This window comes from Podarcis bocagei (genome assembly GCF_964188305.1).
Source record: "Podarcis bocagei genome assembly, chromosome: 10".
NCBI classification, from domain to species: Eukaryota; Metazoa; Chordata; class Lepidosauria; order Squamata; family Lacertidae; genus Podarcis; species Podarcis bocagei.
In genome coordinates, this window is record NC_138135.1 from 8,799,006 (window position 1) to 8,818,278 (window position 19,273).

General features: G+C 48.4%; 1 protein-coding gene across 1 annotated transcript in view; it reads right to left on the reverse strand.

Annotated features, from left to right (window-relative positions):
* LOC308596891 (uncharacterized protein) overlaps positions 1-19,273 on the reverse strand; it is a 233,865-nt gene that overhangs the window by 187,979 nt on the left and 26,613 nt on the right. Inside the window, exons 6-12 of the mRNA XM_081212195.1 lie at positions 17,112-17,285; positions 14,170-14,330; positions 11,535-11,664; positions 10,050-10,163; positions 6,964-7,119; positions 4,624-4,740; positions 1,618-1,764 (exon numbers count right to left, since the gene is read on the reverse strand). Coding sequence (XP_081068321.1) covers positions 1,618-1,764; positions 4,624-4,740; positions 6,964-7,119; positions 10,050-10,163; positions 11,535-11,664; positions 14,170-14,330; positions 17,112-17,285 — 999 coding nt within the window. The remainder of the gene's footprint in view (positions 1-1,617; positions 1,765-4,623; positions 4,741-6,963; positions 7,120-10,049; positions 10,164-11,534; positions 11,665-14,169; positions 14,331-17,111; positions 17,286-19,273) is intronic.

Below are 19,273 nucleotides of genomic sequence, written 5' to 3' on the forward strand. Positions count from 1 at the left end.
TGCTCACCCAATAAGGAGTCTAAGAATGACTGGGGGGTGGAGCTTGCATGCCTTGTGCCAATCAAATTGGCCACGTTGCCTGGGGACTCGCCTTTGCTCAGCGCTTCCCAGCGGAGAGGTGACGGTGGTTTCCCTTGCTGCATCCCCTTTGCCGGGTTGCTGCGCTGTGGTAACCACCACTTGAGGCTTCGTTTGGCTGCTGGTTGACTAAAATCCCTCATTTTGGCTGCTGATCCCTTATTTTCAAGGTGGCTGGCCCCTTATTTTCAAATCTGTAAGTTGACAGCTATGGGTTTATCCCTCATGCAGGCAATGCTTGCATAATGCAGGCTTCTTCTTCCTCTCCCCATTGGTTGTTGGGGAGGAAGTGCCAAGCAGAGGGTGCCAGTCGTTGGCAAGCGCCAAGCATAGGGCTGGCAGTGGCCCTTGAACTCTGGTTCCCAGGTGCCAAACAACCACTGTATGATTCCATACAACATGATTCTATGACTGTATGGAAGGGATTCTTACAGCTGGGCAGAAGAAGCCACCTTTCACTCATGTGCTGTCAAAAGGATGTCATTTTGTCGGCGGGACGTTGCTGGAACAACTCTTAGGTTGGGACAACTGGCTGAAATGTTTTTAAATGTTTAAACAGTTCTAATTTGACTTCCTCTGGTTTGTTTTTGTGGGGTTGATGTTGGATAAATGCTTAGTTGGGGTTGGCAGTTATTTTAATTTGGGTATAACTGCAAACTGTTTATTATTGTTATTATTGTTATTGGTTTCTGTTGATTTATTGGCTTGTTTGTTGCTCGTATAGGATATACATGATAGATAGATAGATCGATAGATAATATAGATATATAGATAGATATATAGATATATAGATATGTAGAGATAGATATAGATATGTTTGATGCTTTGTTGTGTGTTTATGTATGTTATAAGCCACCCAGTGGGACGCAGGTGGCGCTGTGGGTTAAACCACAGAGCCTAGCACTTGCCGATCAGAAGGTCGGCGGTTCGAATCCCTGTGACCGGGTGAGCTCCCGTTGCTCGGTCCCTGCTCCTGCCAACCTAGCAGTTTGAAAGCACATCAAGTGCAAGTAGATAAATAGGTACCGCTCTGGCGGGAGGGTAAACAGTGTTTCCATGCGCTGCTCTGGTTCACCAGAAGCGGCTTAGTCATGCTGGCCACGTGACCCGGAAGCTGTACGCCGGCTCCCATGGCCAATAAAGCGAGATGAGCACCGCAACCCCAGAGTCGTATGCAACTGGACCTAATAGTCAGGGGTCCCTTTACCTTTACCTTTAAGCCACCCAGAGTGGCTGGGGAAACATGGCAAGATATAAATTAAATAATAACAATAGCAATAACAATAACAACAATAATTAGTGAGTTGTCCCACCCACCCATCAGAGTTGACATGCGGGGTGGGACCCGGAGTCAAAGGAGTTCCTGGCTGCTCCCATCAGCAATTATGCTGCAGCATTCTGCACTAAGTGCAGCTCAAGGGAAGCCCCACATTGAGTGCATTGCAGTAATCCAATCTCGAAGTTGCTAGTGCCATCGCTATGGGGGCCAACATTTCTTGCAGGATTACATGAATTCTCCTCCACAGTGGTGAGACTTACAGGTTGTTGCCTTCGCAGTGACTATCGGTCCCTCAATGGCGCCAAAGACCGGATTCACCGTGACGACATATTCATTGCCTGGATGCAGACCTTGGATCCTGTAGTAGCTGTAAGTGTCACCCAAGTTCACGTTCTGGACGCTGCCTTCTGCAGACATGTGAGAAATTGCATTTTGGGTGGGAGGGTGGGGAATAAAGATTCAGTGTTTCTCTTTGCAAGGCACCAGAGAGATTGGGCTGTGCAACTTTGTGGGATGTAATCCACTGGGAGCAGTCAAATACAACATTCCTTGTTTTCCTAGAGTGGTCATGCAGGGGATGTTGGTCCAGCCAGTCGAAACTTCCTGTTCCTCCTGGCTGGAGCATCCTTCCTTGCATGTGACTAGAGGTGGGTGTGACCTTACCTGTCCAGGTAACAAAAGGATGAGTCACGCAGCACTCTCTCTCTCTCTCTCTTTTACTTCCTTCTTCGTTTGACCAGCTTTTAGCTAGGACTGCTCTGCTAGCTCTCAACTAGCTGAAGCACTGGGATTATTCCCCCATATGGGTAGATCCACATGTACATATTTGTAACTAAGTCTGCCTTCAGCAACCCAACTGTGAACTGATGTGAGTAAACTTCTTTTATTGCCTTTGAATAAGATTGTCATGTCTTTATTCTTCTAAGAGGGATTCAAGGGAATTTACCAGGGATTTACAATTCAATCTGAGACTGAATTGTATAATAGTGAGAGGCTCACACGAGCCTGCAACCAGCTATCTGCTGTGCAGTTAGAAAGGGAAATGTAACTCTGCTACATAAAGAAACTTGCTAGCGCAAGTTAGGAAGGATATTAATAAACAATATATCCTCTCCTGCCACCCTAAGCATACCTACAAACTTTTTGCCAACCTTGAGAAAAGAAAAGAAAAGAAAAAAATCATTGTCTGTAGGACTATAAACTGTATCAGGAGGTTTTTAATGTTCGATGCAGAGCTTTCCAAACTTTTTCATGTTGGTGACACACTTTTTAGGCATACATCATTTTATGACACCGTCATTCAGTTTTACTTCATTGTTACAAACCACATAAAAGAAAACATACAGGAGGACTATAATCATTCAAAAATATGGCAAAAGGTTAAGAAATGGGTCCTGGATTGCGTGTCTTTGTTAGAAGTGGGTCTTGAGTTTGAAAAGGTTGAAAATCACTGATATAAAATAAATAAAATAACGCAAGGGGGTGAATGATTTTCCCCTCCCTGTGGCTTCTAATTAATTTCTTTTAAAAGATAAGTGCATGAGTGGTGCATGCTCTGGTTATCTCCCTCTTGGACTACTGCATTGCGCTCTACATGGGGCTACCTTTGAAGGTGACCTGGAAACTACAACTAATCCAGAATGCGGCAGCTAGACTGGGGACTGGGGGTGGCCGTCGAGACCACATAACACCGGTCTTGAAAGACCTACATTGGCTCCCAGTACGTTTCCGAGCACAATTCAAAGGGTTAGTGCTCACCTTGAAAGCCCTAAATGGCCTTGGTCCAGTATCCCTGAAGGAGCGTCTCCACCCCCATCATCCAGCCCAGACACTGAGGTCCAGCTCCGAGGGCCTTCTGGCGGTTCCCTCATTGCGAGAAGTGAGGTTACAGGGAGCCAGGCAGAGGGCCTTCTCGGTGGTGGCACCCGCCCTGTGGAACGCCCTCCCACCAGATGTCAAGGAAATAAACAACTATTTTACTTTTAAAAGACAACTATTTAGGGAAGTTTTTAACATCTGGTGCTGTATTGTTTTTAATATTTGGTTGGAAGCTGCCCAGAGTGGCTGGGGAGTCCCAGCCAGATGGGCGGGGTATAAATAATAAATTATATTATTATTATTAGTGTTATAGTCTGCTAATATCGCAGGAACACAGCACATCCCTCTGTATATTATTTTCCGCCATGAAATAACAAAGTTGGCTGCATTTTGTTCCAGCACTAGGTGGCAATATTTACTCATTTTACTGATCTGAGCAAATGAGCCTTTTCGCTTTTCCTTCCTGTTCAAAGAGCTTCCTTTATTTCTTTTCCTTTTCAATCCTCACCTCCTAGCCTGTTTTTTTTTTAATTTAAAAAAACTCTTTTCCACTGAGAAACTTCTTCTTCGAACCAGAATACACCTGGCGTCTCTGGGGGCGCGGAGGTTAAACAAATTGCGCGCATGAATTGGAAGATAGCTGCCCCCTTGCTCCAATTGACAATGACCTAAGCTTGCTCATTCGTAGGTTTCCGAATCTCCATAGTAACAAGCCTAGTTGAGAGCTATCTGTGCGTTCAGAGAAAAAAGGGGAGAAAGCAGGTTTATGCAGCTCTCCAGAGGCCGCGCCACCTGAGACTCCAGGTGCTCTCACACATAACAAACTCGACGCCTCTGGAAAACAAATTTATTATGGTCTCGGGCTTTCACAGGCTACAGTCTGCTGCGTCAGATGCACTGAGTGTTAGATTCTGAGTTGCAAGTATATACATACACAATTTTTGGGGCATGCGCGCAGGGAAATGTAAACAGGGGGATCAGGCGGAAACGAAATGCAGAAAATTGCAGACAGTGATACATCACTACTGGGAAAACCATAGCTTTAACTAAGGTCTGTATAGTTCAGGCTATGGTTTTCCCAGGGGTGATGTATGGAAGTGAGAGCTGGACCATAAAGAAGGCTGATCGCCAAAGAATGGATGCTTTTGAATTATGGTGCTGGAGGAGACTCTTGAGAGTCCCATGGACTGCAAGAAGATCAAACCTCTCCATTCTGAAGGAAATCAGCCCTGAGTGCTCACTGGAAGGACAGATCCTGAAGCTGAGGCTCCAAAACTTGAGAACCACTGTTTTAGAAGGACTACCCCCCCAAAAAAAACCCCTCTATAACACCATAATCAATGTCACAGGTTTTCTGGCCCCCAGATTTGACTATTATTGAAAAGCCACGTTCTTCAGTGAGTGCTTGGTCACTTCGCTGCAAAGAACCAAAGTAGGATGCTCTCTACCTGAAGACTCCCACGTCAGCCTGTATCCCGAGGCACCTCTGACTTGCATCCATCTAGCCTGGATAGTATTGGTTGTTGCATTCTGGAGCACGAAGTTCCCCACGGGCACCAGCTTTACTGCAGGGGACAAACATTCACAGTACGTTTCTGAGCACAATTCGAAGTGCTGGTGCTGACCTTGAAAGCCCTAAACGGCCTCGGTCCAGTATACCTGAAGGAGCGTGTCCACTCCCATCGTCCATCCCGGACACTCAGGTCCAGCTCTGAGGGCCTTCTGGCGGTTCCCTCACTGCGAGAAGCGAAGTTACAGGAAACCAGGCAGAGGGCCTTCTCGGTGGGGGCGCCTGCCCTATGGAATGCCCTCCCATCACATGTCAAGGAAATAAACAACTACCTGACTTTTAGAAGACACCTGAAGGCAGCCCTGTTTAGGGAAGTTTTTAATGTTTGATGTTTCATTGTGTTTTTAACATTCTGTTAGAAGCCGCGCAAAGTGGCTTGGGGAAACCCTGCCAGATGGGCGGGGTATAAATTATTATTAGTACAGTCATACCTCGGATTACAGACGCTTCAGGTTGCATTTTTTCAGGTTGCGGACTGCCGAAACTCGGAAGTAGCAGAACGGGTTACTTACGGGTTTCGGCAGCCGCGCATGCGTAGAAGTGCTGAATCGCAACCTGCAGACGCGCCACTGCGTGTTGCGAACACTGCTGGTTGCGAACTTGCATCCCACACGGATCACGTTCGCAACCCAAGCGTCCACTGTATTAGTATTAGCACTGGTACAGCGGTGCCTTGGGTTACATACGCTTCAGGTTACATACGCTTCAGGTTACAGACTCCGCTAACCCAGAAATAGTACCTCGGGTTAAGAACTTTGCTTCAGGATGAGAACAGAAATCGTGCTCCAGCGGTGCAGCGGCAGCAGGAGGCCCCATTAGCTAAAGTGGTGCTTCAGGTTAAGAACAGTTTCAGGTTAAGAACAGACCACTGGAACACATTAAGTACTTAACCCGAGGTACCACTGTATTAGTTTTATTACTGGTTAAGAACTGGATGCCAAAACCTTAGTACACCATCCCCTAATGTCATCTGCTGCGGAAACAGATGTGGCCAAGCGGAGCCGTTATTTTAACTTTCTGCAAAATCCTCAGCCTGGAAAGTTACAGGGAATATAAATGCCACGTAGCTCCCAGAGAGCCAGTGTGGTGTAGTGATCAGAAGGCCAGACTAGGGCCTGGGAGGGACCAGGGTTCAAATCCCCACTCGGCCGTGAAGCTCACTGGGTGGCATAGCTGTCAAGTGTCCCTTATTTGAAGGGACAGTCCCTTATTCCAGGGCCATGTCCCGCTGCTGTCCCTTATTGATGGATGTCCCTTAAATGTCCCTTAAATGATGTCCCTTAAATTTCAAAGGAAGCAGCTCCTCTCTCCCTCCCTGCCGGCCAGGGAGGAGGGAGGCTCCAACTGTGTTGCTTGGCTGTGTTGCTCACCCAATAAGGAGTCGGAGAACGACTGGGGGGTGGAGCTTGCATACCTTGTGTGTGGCTAGTTAATGCAAGCTGAGGGGTTTTTTGAATGTTGCACACCATTTTGTTGCACGTGCTGCTGCAAACTTTGCAGTGCAAAACCAGGCCGGAGCCATCTTAAGTTGAGGCTGCATAGGCCTTGTGGTGCATGTGATTCAGATTCTAGTCAGTTGAACCTCTGGTTACAAAGTTGGTTGGACAGTGTTCTTGAAGCTACCAGCATGAGTTTGACCAGACTGCAGGAGGACAGGAAGACTGGAGTGCCTGGAACAGGTGAGGCTGCAGGTCCCTTATTTTGGCTGCTGGTCCCTTATTTTCAAATCTGTAAGTTGACGGCTATGCTGGGTGGGCCTTGGAAAAATCTCAGCCTAACCCGCCTCACAGGGTTGTTGTGTCAATTAAAGGTAGAAGAGGGGAGAATCATGTACTCTACCTTGAGATCATTGGAGGAAAAGTGGGATATACGTGAAACATGCAAATAAAATCCACCCTCTGCAGGAAGCTGCCTTATACCCAGTCAGGGCCCCCCAGTATGTCTTCACGGACTGGCAGCAGCTACACAGGATTCCAGGCAGGGGTTTCCTCTAGCTCCATCTGAAAATGCCAGGACTTGAACCTGGCACCTTCCGCATGCAAAACCGATGCTCTACCTGCTGAGCTAAGGATGCCAGGCCCCTGGCAAGGGCCTAAGGATGTTGCACAAGGATGCCAGTTCCGGGGAAACGGACCTAGAAATGGCTAGCCACCTACGTGGGGGTCCTGTTCCCAAAACGGATCTGAAAAACAACAAAGAAACATTTGGAAGGACTTACAAGTTCTGCCAGTCGTTGACACCGCCTGGCTCGGCCCTTCTGGGTAGACGGCATAAATGCTGACCGTATAGTTTGTGTCCTCCTGCAAGTTGTCAAGGACATGTGAGGAGACATCTCTGGCCAGAATCTTTTCCGAGGTCAACCCAGGCCTGTTTGCTGTGCAGGAGGTAGAAACGAAAGCAAATTGAGTCAAGTCCACTCAGGAGCTGGGACGAAATTTTGGGGGAGAAGGCAGCAGAAAGGAAAGGAATGGCTGCTTAATGTTTGGGAATCCAGAAGGAGCTAAGGGACCCAGGCATCTGAAAATCCGGGAAGTGGAGGCTTAAGGGAACAAGGTATCTTAAGGTTTAGTAAGGAAACAAAAGGGAAATGTGCCAAACTTCCCTCACTGGAGAGTTGCTTCAACTCCTTGATCATTTGGGGCGTCCTTTCCAGCTCGGCATCATCCTTCCTGTCTCAAATGTGTCCCAGGCAACTGCAACAGGTAAATACTCTGTACATGCTCAGGGGCACTCTTTTTTAAAAACTTCCTGGTACTGTTAATGAATTAACTTAGACACAGAACTTCCATATGGAAGTGAGAGCTGGACCATAAAGAAAGCTGATAGCCGAAGAATGGATGCTTTTGAATTCTGGTGCTGGAGGAGACTCTTGAGAGTCCCATGGACTGCAAGAAGATCAAGCCTATCCATTCTGAAGGAAATCAGCCCTGACTGCTCACTGGAAGGACAGATCCTGAAGCTGAGGCTCCAAGACTTTGGCCACCTCATGAGAAGAGAAGAGTCCCTGGAAAAGACCCTGATGTTGGGAAAGATTGAGGGCACAAGGAGAAGGGGACGATGGAAGACCAGATGGTTGGACAGTGTTCTCAAAGAGACCAATATGAGTTTGACCAAACTGCGGGAGGCAGTGGAAGACAGGAGGGCCTGGTGTGCTCTGGTCCAGGGGGTCACAAAGAGTTGGACACAACTAAACGACTAAACAACAGACACAGAACAGGAAACAACACTTCACATGGGGAAAATTTAATATTATGAAATGGGAAATAACAGATTGAATTATAATTAAGAGTGTTATCCCACCTTTTATCTCACCGGTACCAGGCTGGAGGACAAAATACACATGGAAATATTTGTCTTCGAAAATTGGCTTTCAGATGGAAAAATCAAAACTAGAGACTGAATTGTTAGAACCCAATACTAAGAATTTATCCAGAATGTATAACTTGTTGCTGAAATGGAATACACAGGACGAAACAGTCAAATCGGCTATGATTAAGTGGGCACAGGATGTTGGTCATAACATTATGTCAGATGACTGGGAATGGTTATGGAACACCGGTATTAAATTTACGGCATGTAATGCCTTAAAGGAAAACATTATGAAAATGGTCTATAGGTGGTACATGACCCCAGTCAAGCTGGCAAAAATTTATCATATGCCCGATAACAAGTGTTGGAAATGTAAAGAGACTGAAGGTACCTTCTACCACCTTTGGTGGACATGCCCGAAGATTAAGGCTTTCTGGGAAATGATCTATAATGAAATGAAAAAGGTACTTAAATGTACTTTTCCTAAAAAACCAGAGGCCTTTCTCTTGGGCATTGTCGGCCAATTGGTGTCAAAGAGGGATAGAACTTTTTTTATGTACGCTACAACAGCAGCAAGAATACTCATCGCAAAGTATTGGAAGACACAAGATCTACCCACTCTGGAAGAATGGCAGATGAAAGTGATGGACTATATGACATTGGCCGAGATGACAGGCAGAATCCGTGACCAAGGAAAAGAGACGGCGGAAGAAGAATGGAGAAAATTCAAAGGTTATCTTAAGGACTATTATAAACTTAATGAATGTTAGAGTGTTGTGGTTTTCAGGAACAAAGGGATACAGTGATATAAGGTCAGAATACAGAGATGACTAAGATGACAGAGGTTGGAAAGTAACAACTGGGAGTTGCTATAAAATTATGGACATTGGGATGCAGAAAGGGGGGGTATGGGGAAGTCCTAGAAAAGAGGTTTATGAAAATATGTTATGAAATTATACGTGTATGTTTGTCTTTTTAAGTGTTTGTCTGTCTTTTAAAATTTTGTAAAACTAATAAAAATTTTATTTAAAAAAAAATTTTAAAAAAGGAAATATTTGTCTTCATTGCATGCTAGGGCTGGGGGAAAGGAAGCCAGCCAGAGCTGAGGGAAGGCTCTCCATGTCACTGGGGCCACTTGAGCCTCAAGCAACAGCAAAGGATCCAGAATGGACCCCAAGCTTTGTAATGGCTCCTTCAGAGGAGACAACCTCCCATCAATGCCCCACTTTGGTGAAGCTAAGCAGGATTATTAGGTCTGGCTACTTTCTGGAGGGAGTGCCTATCTGACCCCTACCTACAAACCCTCTTCTCGCTGCTTAGCGTTTTATTCTGGAAATAGGCATGATAAATAAAGGATGATTTTATCTATCGCATTCCCTGGTGCAGCTGTAAAATTCTCCCACCCACAACATCGCTGCACATTTTTATACGAAATCCAAAGGTTAATTTGCAAAGGTTTTGACCAGACATATTAACAAGCCTTCCCCTTGACTTTTCAAAGGTTGCGATACCACAAGAATCACAAATAGCAGACTCAGTGGATCCCATAGGAACATCCACATCTCCTGTTTGAAGAGTTTTTAGGTCCCGATTTTGGAAATATATTACCCTGCATTTCTCAGTGAACCTTTGCTGTGTTGGGGGAAGGGGTATGGCCTGCTTTTCCTGTCTGAAAGGGCTATTTCTGGGTTTCGCCGCTAGCACATGCGCAGAAGCACAAAATGACATAATGTGCATGCGCAGACATGCTGCTGTGGTTGCATTCTTTTCATGTTGCGAACGGGCCTCTGGAACGGATCCTGTTCGCAACTAGAGGTACCACTGTTTTGAATTGGCAGACCACCCTTTGCGCCTCGGTTTTTGAATGTTTTGGAAGTTGAACCGTCTTCCGGAACGGATTACATTCGAAAACCAAGGTACCACGGTATTCCTTTTCCCTGAATGCATTTTCTCACAGACAAACACACAAATCTAGCAGGGACTCCACTGACTTACTTGGCAAGTAGACCTTGTAGCCTTCCAGTTTTCCCAAAGGAGGAGTCCAAGCTACTTTCAGGCTGAACAGTCCTTCTTCTACGACCCGGAAATGGGTCACCGTAGGTATGGATGCTTCAAAACAAAAGGACACGGGCTGAAGAATGAATCCACGGTGCAACAAACAGATCTCCTGAGCAAGCAATATATATGCCTTGCAGGTATATAAATTACACAACACATTTAAAGGGGCATTACGGGTTTGTTTTGTTTTGTTTTTGTTTCTCTTACGCATTTTGTTTCTTTATTTTGTATTTTTATGCTATGAACTGCCCTGAGATCTCCGGAGGGAGGGTAGTATACAAATTTAATAAACAAACAAAAACAAACAAGTCCTTATTCACAAAGATTAGTCCAGAGGGCAGAGATCTCACCAGAATTTTCAAAGGTGGTTTTCCTCAGTCATGCCTCTTTCTGATTAAGGACACCCAATAAGTCTCTACAGCAACCTTTCTCAAGCCTAGTTTCTCAATCCAGCCTAGTTTGGATTACAACTCCAATTTCCTACCCTCAACTAATAAACAACAACAACAACAACAACAACAACAACAACCTGTCCTTCTGGCTAGGTTTCCCCAGCCACTCTGGGCGGCTCACAACTGCTTGGCAGGGGGTTGGACTCGATGGCCCTTGTGGTCTCTTCCAACTCTATGATTCTATGATTCTATGATTCTATGAATAACAACAACAACAACAACAACAACAACAACAACAACAACAACAACAAAATAAAACATCAAACATTAAAAACTCCCCTAAACAGGACTGCCTTCAGGTGTCTTCCAAAAGTCAGATAGTTGTTTATTTCCTTGACATCTGATGGAAGGGCGGGTGCCACCACCGAGAAGGCCCTCTGCTGGTTTCCTGTAACCTCACTTCTCGAAGTGAGGGAACTGCCAGAAGGCCCTTGGTGCTAGACCTCAGTGTCCAGGCTGAACAATGGGGGTGGAGATGTTCCTTCAGGTCTACTGGGCCTTTGAGGCTGTTTCGGGCTTTCATGGTCAGCACCAACACTTTGAATTTTGCTCGGAAACGTTCTGGGAGCCAATGTAGGTCTTTCAGGACCGGTGTTATGTGGTCTCGGCGGCCGCTCCCAGTCCCCAGTCTAGCTGCAGCATTCTGGATTAGTTGTAGTTTCCAGGTCACCTTCAAAGGTAGCCCCATGTAGGGTATGGGGCAAATGGGAGCTGTAGTCCCAAGCACAACACATTGGTGAGGACTGCTTTAAAGTTCTCATGGATGGCAACTCTTATTCTATCATAGTATTACTGGCCTGTCCACCCTATTAGCATCTGCAAACATGGCGCCCGTGCATGTGTGGAAACAAGTCGAACGCTTTCAGAACAGAATTCTGTTTTCAAGCTGTCTTCCTCGCCTGCCTTGTCAACGCAGGGGAGTGGGAACAACACTGCCCACAAAGGTGGTGCTCACAAAATACAAACTCACTTGTTTTCGCTTTGATAGTGGCTGGCTCCCCCAGAACGTCAGAGTAGACAGCCATGACAGTGAAGAAATATTTGGTGTTTGGTTTCAGAGCCGTCACCAGCGCTGAGCTCTTGTTGGCATCCAAAACAATCTGTCATATACAAGACCCAAATAAATAAGAGGCAGTATGGAAGAGAATATATATTTTCTACGGTTCCTTCATTGCAGGGCATTGAACTAGGTAGGCCTTGACGTCCCTTCCAACTCTACAATTCTATTGACCTTCATGTTTAGCCTGGAAAAAAGGAGACTGAAAGGAGATAGGATAGCTATCTACAAATATCTGAATCAGAATGCAGCAGTCTGATTGGCCTGCAGGAGCCACCCAATCCAGCTCTAGGTGGGTGTGAATCAGCGACCTGATTGGCCTGCAGGAGCAGCCAATCAGGCTTCTGGAGGAGGTGAATCCGCAACCTGATTGGCCTACAGGAGCAGCCCGGAATTAGCCAATCACGTGGGACCCATTGTGTAAATAATTTATATATAGCTAGACGTTCTGGGGAAAGTTTCATTCATTACTACTATAAGCTGAATAAACAGCATGAAATTTACACTCGACTCTGAGTATATTTCAATGTCCCTCCCAGCAGAGGCGCTACCGCTCAGCTAACACCCATGAACCCCTGAATTCATGTGTGTATCAGTATTTTGGTGCTTATCAGTGAGCAAAACTCAACCTTCCCACATAGTGACCTCAGAGTGACCTGCGAAAGATGGCTGGGCCAAAACTCTCCAAGATGTGTTGCTTGAAGGCCAAACCCTTTAAAAATGCCTGGTCTCCATCCTTCCTCACCTTAGAAATAGTGAAACCAGTAGAACTGAAATAAACCTCATAATGTGAAATACAATGAAAATGTCTGTATAAAGAAAATAACGAAAAGTAAAATGTACAATGTGATTAATGTAACCAACGGTAGTTGTAAATGAATATAGACAGGCAATAAGAATTGTATATACAGGAGGATTTATTTGACTATGGACACTCTATGGACAAATACGAAAGAACAATAATATACAAAATGGATGAAGACAATGCGGAAAAGATATAAAAGGCCAGAAGAGGGAAGGAGGGAAGTCAGCTCTGGGGAGCAGGTGTAAATGTGAAATGTAGTACAATATGTGTATGTGGAGTGTGCAAATGAAAACCAATAAAGAATATTATGGGAAAAATTAAATAATAATCCCTGATCTCTAAATAACCCACCAGAGAGTTGTAAGTACGGGGTTTGTGATTCCTACACTGAAGCAGTTGAGGAGCCTTAGAAAGCTATGGTCCGTATAGTAAAAGCTTTGGTTTTCCCAGTAGTGATGTATGGAAGTGAAAGCTGGACCATAAAGAAGGCTGATCGCCGAAGAATGGATGCTTTTGAATTCTGGTGCTGGAGGAGACTCTTGAGAGTCCCTTGGACTGCAAGAAGCTCAAACTGATCCATTCTTAAGGAAATCAGCCCTGAGTGCTCACTGGAAGGACAGAGCCTGAAGCTGAGGTTCCAAGACTTTGGCTACCTCATGAGAAGAGAAGACCCCCTGGAAAAGCCCCTAATGTTGGGAAAGATGGAGGGCACAAGGAGAAGGGGACGACAGAAGACGAGATGGTTGGACAGTGTCCTCAAAGCTACCAGTATGAGTTTGACTAAACTGCGGGAGGCAGTGGAAGACAGGAGTGCAGTGGCGTAGCGTGGGGGGTGCCAGGGGTGCCGGCCGCACCGGGCGCAACATTTGGTGGGGGCGCGTTTGGCCGGCCCTCCTCGAGGAAGCAGGAACCCCACTATCCTCGGACCTCCTCCGAAGGCTGGCGGTGGGGCGGAGAGACCTCCTCCCGCCGCCAGCCTTCAGAAGGCTGCTCCGAAGCCTGGCGGTGGGGCGGAGAGACCTCCTCCCGCCGCCAGCCTTTGGAAGGATGCTCCGAAGCCTGGAGGTGGGGCGGAGAGACCTTCTCCCCGCACCAGCCTTCGGAAGGCTGCTCCAAAGCCTGGCGGTGGGGCGGAGAGACCTTCTCCTCGCGCCAGCCTTCGGATGGCTGCTCCGAAGCCTGGCAGTGGGGCGGAGAGACCTTCTCCCCACGCCAGCCTTCAGAAGGCTGCTCCGAAGCCTGGCGGTGGGGCGGAGAGACCTTCTCCCCGCGCCAGCCTTCGGATGGCTGCTCCGAAGCCTGGCGGTGGGGCGGAGAGACCTTCTCCCCGCGCCAGCCTTCGGAAGGCTGCTCCAAAGCCTGGCGGTGGGGCGGAGAGACCTTCTCCCCGCACCAGCCTTCGGAAGGCTGCTCCGAAGCCTGGCGGTGGGGCGGAGAGACCTTCTCCCCGCGCCAGCCTTCGGATGGCTGTCCTGAAGACTTGTGGTGGGAGCAGTGGCGTAGCGTGGGGGTGCAGGGGGGCCTGCTGCACCTGGTGCAACATCTGGGGGGGCGCAGAAGAGACTCGAGTGCTAAAATCCACGGGTTAGGGGGCGCAAATTACTTGCCTTGCCCCGGGTGCTGAGAACCCACGCTACGCCACTGCAGGAGTGCCTGGCGTGCTCTGGTCCAGGGGGTCACGAAGAGTCGGACATGACTAAACGACAACAAAGAGTCCCTTCCAAATGTACAATATGATTCTACCTGCTGCTGATCTTCTGGAGAGACCTGTCCAGTAGCCGAAAGTGAATCCAGGAGGATACGGTAGCTGGTCACTTTCCCGGTCGCAGGTGTCCAACTAAGTCTCAGAGAGCTGTGGCTCTGCTCGCTGACTGTGAGGTCCCGCGGCCCAACAATCTTCTCAACTGCAAGGAGAAGGGAAAGGGAAGCCCGTCAGAGCTTCAAGGAACATGGTTGGCAGGTATGGAATTGGAGGAAGCACTCTGGCCACGCTGAAATTGGGGCTGACCCTCAGGATGTCAGGAGCCAGACTGGAACTGGGAATGTTCAGCTTCTGTGTAGTTTCCTCAGAACTGCAGGTGAGCACCTTCCCCACTGTGAAATGTTCTCAGGTGTCCTGGTCCCGGGGGCTAACCGAGAGGCGAGGTCCAAGTTCGATGGTGCAAAATGAAGGCAGTCCATAGAAGTCAAAGCTGGGTGCAGGGCAGGGCGTCGGGTGAGGTCAGGAGCAGGGAAGCAGGTCAGGAATCAGTCTGGAACAAGCTACCAACAATGTTGCTCCTGCAACCTGGGACTGGGGCTGGCTGGCTTTTATCTCCCCTGAGGCATAGGGAGGCCCCGATCCTCAGATGACTCGCCTCTCCTGGCCTGGAGGCGAGCACTCCTCCTGCGGGAACTTAGTTCCCTCCGCCTCTCTGCCCTGAGCCTCTGCAGCTCAGGAGAGGTTGGAGGGTTACCGGACCCAGAGGCAACCTCAGCTTCCTCTGACGGGGCTGAGAGTGGAGCACCTGCAGGCAATGGGTCCTCCATCCCCTCAGGAGCCAGAGCAGACTCAGCTGGTGCCTGCACCTGAGGATCCAGCACAGGTGAGGACCCTTCAGGCTCATGCCCCAGCCCCGGCTCAGCTGGAGGCAGGGAATCCTGTGCAGGCTGGGATTCCTCAAGTTCAGCATCCAAATCCGATTCCCAGGCCATCACATCAGGTAACAGACCGGCCACTGGGCCTTCCTGGAACTCAAAAAGTTCAAAACTTCATTGTCAAACTGACCAAGCAAGAGCCTGGAACATTCTGAATGTGATGGCCTGGGACTTGGGCTCGGACTGTGAACCAGAGGAGTCTGCACCGGACTCCTTGCCTCAGGCATCATCTGAACCAAGTCTGGGGCCTGATCCTGAAGGGCCCCAGTCTGCACAGGTTCCCCTGCAACAAACACCAGCTGGGCCGAGTCAGGGGCCTGAGCCTGCCCTGGCTCCAGATGCGGGGATGACCTCGTTGCCTCCAGCTGGGCCATCACTTACAGCTGCTCCACTACTGGTTGGGTCAGGCAGCCCCTGAGGCGGCCCCTGGGTCTAGTAACCCACCAATGTCTCCCAAGCTGCAGAGACTGAGGTCTGAGAGAAGACAAGACCTGAGTACTCACAGGAGGAGTACTCGCCTTCAGGCAAGACAGGGAGGTGAGTCACCAGGGGATCAGGACCAGCTGCTACCCCGACAAAAATAAAAGGCTGTCGGACCCCACCCCAGGTTGCGGGAGCAACTTTGCTGTACGCTAGATCCTGCCTGAGACCCTGTACCTGTCCTTGCCTGGTTTCCTGCCTTGTGTCTTGCTTTGACCCTGTCGGACTGACTCCCAGTGGAACCTTTGGATTCTGGACCGGTCTTGGACCGTGTTTCACGGGTTACTCCCAGGCCCAGCACACTGAAGTAGACAGTTGTTCTTGGCGCCTGTCTGTCTCAAGAGACAATGGAGTGTGCCTCCAAGGGTGAAGCCAAACCAAGTGAGGTCAGCAGCACCAAAGTAACCACCCTGGGGTGCAAGCCTGGGCAATGTGTCTAGAGGTCGTGGGCTGACCAGAGGACATGACACCACCACCCCCGTCAGCCTCGCTGAAGTGGTTCAAAGGCCAGAAGGAGGCATACAAGGCACAATCCAACCATCTTAAGAACTCCAGATTTGTGTAGGGTTTGCTCCTAAGCCTTTTCTATTCCCAAAGATGTGCCACAGGGCGGCAGAGGTTTCCTCCTCCTAGATAGGCTACCTTCCCAGGTTGATGAGCCCCATCTGCCCCTCACTCCCCTCTCTATCACGTGCAGAAACCACCTTCTTGTCCGTTGAACCAACTATTGACCTCCTCCACTCAATCCACCAGAGCCTGTCTTTACGATATGATACGATAATCTTTATTGTCATTGTCCCATACAGAACAACGAAATTGAAAAATCTACATCAGACATTCAAAACCAACAAGCCTGCTATCCCAGCTATCCCAACCTGCTAAGCCCCCTAAAAACTCTGATACCCCATTTTTAAATACAATATACTCCCACAGAGACTACCTTACACTGCGTTTAAAACCAAAATCGCCTTTGGGTAGAAACTGTTTCTCAGGCGGCTATTGCTAATCTTTATAACCCTGGACCTTCTTCCAGAAGGCAGAAGCTGAAATAGACCATTTCCGGGGTGGGCACTATCCTGCGCTATCTCTGCCGCTTTCTCATGGCACCTGGAAGCATAGATTTGGTCCAGGGTGGGAAGAGTGCACCCAATTATTCTCTCCGCAGTCTTTACAATCCTGGACAGCATTGTTTTTCCCCTGACCGTGCAGCTCCCAAACCACACACACAGACTATAAGTTAAGTAACCCATCGGCTACCCTCACCTGGTTTAGACAGCCAGTCAAAGCCATTTCCCAGGATTGTGGCCGCTGTTGCATGTTGACACCTTCTAGGAGCCACGGTTGAGAGCTGAGTGCAGGGTGGGGATCAGAGGTGAACAAACCACCCCAGAAGGAGCATGACGTGGCCCCCACCAGAGGTACTACCCCTCCCCGAACACCCCACACACACCCCACAACCTTTCAAGTCTTCCTCATGCCCAGTTCCATCTGGCTTTCCTTCCACTGGGGTGGACTCTTCAGCGCTGGGGCGGTTTCAATAACGGAAAGGGTGTGTGTCTTGGACTCACCATTGGATATTTGCTTGGCAGGTTGTGGGGGCTCCGACGCCGTGAAGCAAAGCCTCCGGGACACCTTTCGCGAGAGGCTGCCGAGTTGCTCAAAGTCTTTGGCGTAGAGCATGTGCTCTTCGATGGGATCGGATGCTATTTTCTTCAGCTCGTTCCTATCTGCGTTTCTAATTCCTAACCAGAGGGAGGAGGAAGTGCAGGTGGGCAAACACAGAGCATCCTTAAACTCGCTCGAACAGGAGGCAAGTTATTTGATCACAGGTCATAGTATCACACTAGTAATAGGTATGAGTTACTCGTGCGTAAGCTGGTGCCTTTCTCGGTTAATTTGCCTTGTTAAACCTTTCTGACTGCACAGCCCCTTCTCATCGTGGCTGCCTCAGTCACTGCCAGAATCCGTCAGTGGGCGTTTCTTGAACCTCTTCCAACATAAAAGTTGTTTGACACCCAGTCTCCTCCTCCTCTCACTGCGCGGGAGTCTTCTGCGCAGGGAAGGTGTGGGTAGCGGAGGACCTGGGCTCTCCTCACTGATGTCCAGTGAAGAGTCCTGGAGCCCTCCCTCCAATTCCCCCGTCTGCCCCCCTTTATCCCTGGTGTTGCGCTGCTTGGCTTCCCCCTCTACTGAGCTGTTTCTCCCCCTGGTGCTGGGTCCTTCGCCAGCATCATCTGGGAGCCTCCCCTTCGCCTCTCCCTCCGATGTCAGTTCCCTGACAACACTTTAAAGAAATTAAAATGTTGTACACACCAGATACCAGACTCATGGCGATCAGGTTTTTGAACTGTTACAAGTTCTGATGGCCTGTGGAGTATGTGCCTTGTGGCAAAATGGTGCATTTGGAACCAGTTTTCTTTCAAGCCTTGCAGTCATGCAGAAAGATGTCATCAGCTATTTTCAAATAAATCTCTTAGGCTGCAGTCATATTGCAGACTTCTTGAAGAGTAAGTCCCCACTGCTTATATGGGAATAGACATTGGTTTTTTACATGAGGGAATATGAAGCCTCATCACTCTCAGGGCATCATGCTATTCATCAGCTGGATGCCCTATCATTTGAAATTTTAAAGATTTTTTAAAAAAGAAGAAAAGAGCATGAAACCCTTGGACTGCTTCATAAATACTTTTTATGATTTAAGAAATGTGTGTTTCCATTTAATGATTTTCCATTTTTAAAAATCCACCCAGAAATGGGAAAAGACATTTGTATTCCCATCCCCACATGGAACTGGAATGGACTGGACTTTGATGGGTCCATCCAACTTGGGGGGCTTTAAAAGAGGTTGGGGCAAATTCAGGGAGCAGGAAACTATCAGGAGCTAACTAGTTGCGATTGTCAGCATATGAGCTCATCGCAGCTGCAGACACCCAGCTTGTTGAGATCATGTGATTGGGCTGACTGTGGGAAACAGCGTTCCAGTCAGTTCACAGGGCAGTTCACCGGAACTTGCTCAGAATGTAATATGAGACCTTCCTCTTGTGATTGTACAGGAAGTCTTCGTTGCTTGTTTGCCGATGTTTGAAGAGAGCAGACATGTTTTCTGTAATGCTGAAGAGTCAGAAATAAAGCCATGTAAATAGACGTTTCTGACTATCTCTTTTCCCTGCCGGGGGAGCAGGAAAGAGTGGGTGTGCTCTTCCCACGCTGGGAAGGGTCGCCTATAGAGACCTAGCCTGTGTTTGCTGGGGAATGCAGCCAGGGAGGTCACCGGAGATCAAGCCGGGTTCGCCAGCTTCTCCCGATAGAGGCTTGATTCCCAACAGCGATGGCTATGTTCTGCCTCCGCAGCTGGAGATTATAATGCTGGGAACTACAGGGTGGGGAGAGGACTCTCGTGCTTGGATCCTGCTCACTGGCTTCCCGTAGGCTCCTGTGAGAACAGGATGCTGGACCAGATGGACCATGGGCCTGATCCAGTTGGCTCGTCTTAAGGTCTCAATGGCTCCCACAATGTTCCAAGTGATAAACAGAATAGGGCATAGGTGGCCCTCTGAATGTTCTTGGGCTACAAGTCCCATCACTCCCAACCAATATGGCTAAAGCTCAGGGGTCATGGGAGCAACATCTGAAGAGGGCCATCTTTCCCATTGCTGGGGTAAAGTAAATGAGCCGGGTCACATCTGCCCGTGACAGCGGATTCTGGGCTATCATGAGAAGAAGGGAAGAA